We start from the raw sequence: 3,944 nt of genomic DNA, 5'->3' as shown, positions 1-3,944 counted from the left end.
CTCGCGCCGCGGTGACCCCGCCCTCCGCCACGCGCCGGCCCTTCACCCGCCCCAACCCCCTCGTCTGATGCAACTCGCTTCCCCCCTTGCTTCCAGCCGCGGAGCCAATCAGCGGCGAGTGTTGCCGTAGCGTCACGCCGCCCCGGCCAATGAGGAAGAGCCACGATCGGTAGAAAGCCGGGCGGGGCGGGCGGGGGGCCCAGTCGGCCGCAGCCGTAGCGCCGGGCAGCGTCTCCGCTCCGCTCCCCTCCGCGCCCGCCATGGCAGCGCTGCCCGGGGCCGCGGCCCCGCGCCTGCTCCTCATCCCCGGCAAAGCGGCCGAACCCGCCGCCGGCGCCAGCCGCCACCTCAGCGTTGTCCTGCCAGCAGGAGCCGGCTCCCCGGGCCTGGAGGCCCCGCAGCCGGCCCGCAAGCGGCAGCGGCTCACCCACCTCAGCCCGGAGGAGAAGGCGCTGCGCAGGTGAGTGGGGCCCGGCGGCGGGGTGGAGGGAAGGGACACACTCTCACACACACACACACACACACACCGCCCTGCCGGCCTCCCTGCCTCGCAGGAAACTGAAGAACCGTGTGGCGGCCCAGAGCGCCCGCGACAGGAAGAAGGCGCGGATGGTGGAGCTGGAGCAGCAGGTGGTGGAGCTGGAGGAGGAGGTAAGGGGCTGGGGGGAGCCGGGGAAGGGGGGGCGGCCGGCGCCGCGGCCTTCCCTCCCTGCCTCACGGCTCTCCTCAGAACCAGAAGCTGCTGCTGGAGAACCGGCTCCTGCGGGAAAAGACGTGTAACCTCGCCCTGGAGAACCAGGAGCTTCGCTGCCGCCTGGGTTTGGATGCTCTCAAGACCGAGGAGGAGAGCGAGCCCCAGGTGAGCCGGCGTCTGCGCTGTCGCCATTGTTCTGCTGAGAAAGTGGCTGCGTGGCCAAAGTCACCTGCCAAGAGGTGACAGAGGGCGGGAGGAGGGACACCCCCAGCCAGGGCTGGAACGGCCCTGCCCCGAAGAGGGACGCTGTGTGGGCCAGGAACACGCTTGTCCTCCAAATGGAGGCTTTCCCACAGACTGCTCGGACACTGAGCCCAAAGTGGGTGCCCCTGGTGGTGTGGGAGGTGGCGAGCTGACTAGTTCCAAGCTGTTTAAGGGTTATTTCATCTGCTCTTCTACACTGTGTTCCGGAAATGAAGTAATAACTGTTAATCACATGTCCCTGTCTTGAGGGGCGGCTCAGGCTCTCATTTATAAGTGGTGAGCAAAACAAATCTGCGAATGTATAGAAGTTTGGGCCAACTTTGGAAGTGGCCTTATAGTCAGGTTCCCCCTGCATAAGCAAGTGGAGAATCTGATGTTGGGAACCTCTGCAGGAAGAGGGTGATTATCAGGGTTGTGTACTGGCTGCTGAAACACTTCTGGTGACTGACTGGTTTTTTTTTCCTCGGTGCAGGCTGTGAAGGAATTGCAGGTGGATGAGATTAGATTGGTGACCGGGTCCGCTGAGTCCGCAGCACTCAGACTACGTGTTCCTCTGCAGCAGGTGCAGGCCCAGCCGTCGCCAGTTCTGATAGCTTCCACATGGATTCTGATGGCAGTGATTCTTCAGACTCAGAGGTGAGTGTCCACCCCCATCCAAAAATGCCTGTGACATTCAGAACCACTACAGATTTAAGATCGGTGTTGTAACTTCTTGATGGAAAGTCCCTCTCTGAGTTTCCATATGGCTTGTTTTCCAAGTCATGGCGTGCCGTACCTGTGGCTCAGAGCAGCTGTGTTGGGCTGTATCCAGTGAGTACAGGAGTTTGTGCAACTTGTTCAAGTCCAGTTTCCATACAATCGGAGAGGATATTGCCTGAAAGGGTCTCTTAGCTCTTACAGCCAAGTTGTACAAATAGTAAAAGCATTTTGTGCTACTGTTGTTGTTGAAAACAAACTTGATCATTTGGCTGGTGTGCTGGCACATAGCAAAGCTTTTTGAACTTAAAGCCTGTTGCTTATTAGTGACACAGAATCTCTGAAAGATAAGTAACTGCTGTAACTGTCTGTCTTGATAATGGTGGTCTTGATAGTCCTAGCTCTGTGATCACATCAGCATATTTTAATTTCCAGATGAGGGTTAGTAGAAGCTACAACTGATGTTTTTCCGTAGGAGTACTGGGCTGTTCCTCTAAAATAGTGTTTTGTTCTGCAGTCTGATCTCCTGCTGGGCTTTCTGGACAGTCTGGACCCAGAAATGTTTCTCAAATACACTGATCCAGAGTCAACGTGCCTGGAGAAGCTGGAGGAAGACATCTGTGGAGAAACAAATTCCATACCAGCCTCCTCCTCTCCCTCTCTGGGGTCCTCATCAGCTAAGCTGGAGGCCATTAATGAACTCATACGGTTTGATCACGTGTACACAAAGCCCCTGATACTGGAAATTCCTGTGAAGATGGGCGACCAAACCAATACCAATATGTTAGTGAAAATTGAGGAAGTATCTCTCTCTCCATCAGAAGACAAAGCCACCCCTGAGGTCCCAGTGTCTGTGAAGGAGGAACCTGTAGACAGCTTCATGCCTGAACTGGGCATCTCCCATCTGCTCTCCTCTCCCGGCAGCCTTGCAGCCTCGAGCTATCTGGATGCCTGTAGTGACTCTGGGTACGAAGGATCCCCGTCACCCTTCAGTGACATGTCCTCCCCGCTTGACGCTGACCACGCCTGGGAGGACAGCTTTGCCAATGAACTCTTTCCCCAGCTCATCAGTGTCTAACCCAGTAGTGTTAGCTCCCCAGGGACGACTGTCCTGGCCGGATAACAGGATATACCCCTGTGGGGGGTGCGTGGGGTGGGAAATCAAGTGTATTCAAAAAAGTGTTGCTCATTTCAACCCCTGCTTGTAGATGGAGTGATGGCCAATGCCTTCCTCCTGGTAGGAAAAAGCCCAGGGTGTCCTGTCCTCCCCATGCACCCCCCTGTCAGTGTTGGCTTATGAGGGAGGAAAAGTTGTTTCACAATAATTTGTTTTTCTACATGAACCTGAAAATGTTTTGTTTTCCATTTAAAAGAATTTTAACACTGAAACCCTGCAGTGGGATATTCCCCTATAAACAACTGGGTTAAAACTAAGCAGTCTGAGAGTCCTACAGATTCCTGTGTGAATGCTTGTTTTTCCATTTGCTATGTAGAGTTGCTTTCTGCATTTAATATTTAACTGTATCGGTGCAATTAAAGTGCAATGCAGCTCAGTGACCCTTTGTTACCTTGGATCTCAGTGGGGAGAGTATCAGGACTTTGAGGAATTTGAAATTGTAGGAGTTTGAAGAGATGAGGTCTCCTGTTGTCTCACCCCAGTCTGGCACTGCTGCCCTGGTGGATGTAGTTGGGTGCTCAGGCAGTTTCTGGGAGCACTTGATGTTGCAGGCTCCAAAGGCAAATGGGTTTATATGATGGTCAGAGCAAAATCTGCAGCTTCCTTTCTGAATAAAATGGATGTGATACCTAAATTGTAGGAGTTTGAAGAGATGAGGTCTCCTGTTGTCTCACCCCAGTCTGGCAGTGCTGCCCTGGTGGATGTAGTTGGGTGCTCAGGCAGTTTCTGGGAGCACTTGATGTTGCAGGCTCCAAAGGCAAATGGGTTTATATGATGGTCAGAGCAAAATCTGCAGCTTCCTTTCTGAATAAAATGGATGTGATACCTTCCTCTTGGCCAGTGGTGCCATTCACAGCACTCAGCTCAGTCTGAGGGTGTTTCTTCCTCTTGGCCAGTGGTGCCATTCACAGCGCTCAGTCCAAGGGTGTTCGTGGGACATACCCGGGGTGGAAAAGGGAGGATTCTGTGTTGCCACAGGAATTCCTGAAGCATGACATTAACTTTGCAGGAGCTGATTTCAAATATCACAGTAGGAATCTCTCTTCCTCATCCATCGTGGTATTAAAAGCACTTGAATTGGAGTGACCGATAAGAAACTGAAACTTTATTCTG

The 3,944-nt window shown here is 53.6% G+C and overlaps 1 protein-coding gene across 2 annotated transcripts; it reads left to right on the top strand.

Annotated features, from left to right (window-relative positions):
- The first annotated feature begins 202 nt into the window (after positions 1-202).
- XBP1 (X-box binding protein 1) lies at positions 203-3,211 on the top strand. 2 transcript variants are annotated; one of them, XM_014944039.1, is made up of 5 exons: positions 203-460; positions 555-651; positions 731-869; positions 1,485-1,594; positions 2,172-3,211. In XM_014944039.1, the coding sequence occupies exons 1-5, from the start codon at positions 261-263 to the stop codon at positions 2,730-2,732; spliced, it is 1,107 nt and encodes a 368-aa protein (XP_014799525.1). In that variant the 5' UTR covers positions 203-260; the 3' UTR covers positions 2,733-3,211. The 2 variants fall into 2 exon arrangements, with proteins under 2 accessions (XP_014799525.1, XP_014799524.1); XM_014944038.1 differs by having other exon boundaries at positions 731-859; positions 1,431-1,594; positions 2,172-2,733.
- Positions 3,212-3,944: the final 733 nt, after the last annotated feature.

Source organism: Calidris pugnax, unplaced genomic scaffold (assembly GCF_001431845.1).
Source record: "Calidris pugnax isolate Ruff unplaced genomic scaffold, ASM143184v1 scaffold138, whole genome shotgun sequence".
Taxonomy (NCBI): domain Eukaryota; kingdom Metazoa; phylum Chordata; class Aves; order Charadriiformes; family Scolopacidae; genus Calidris; species Calidris pugnax.
This window is presented reverse-complemented; position numbering and strand designations above follow the sequence as displayed.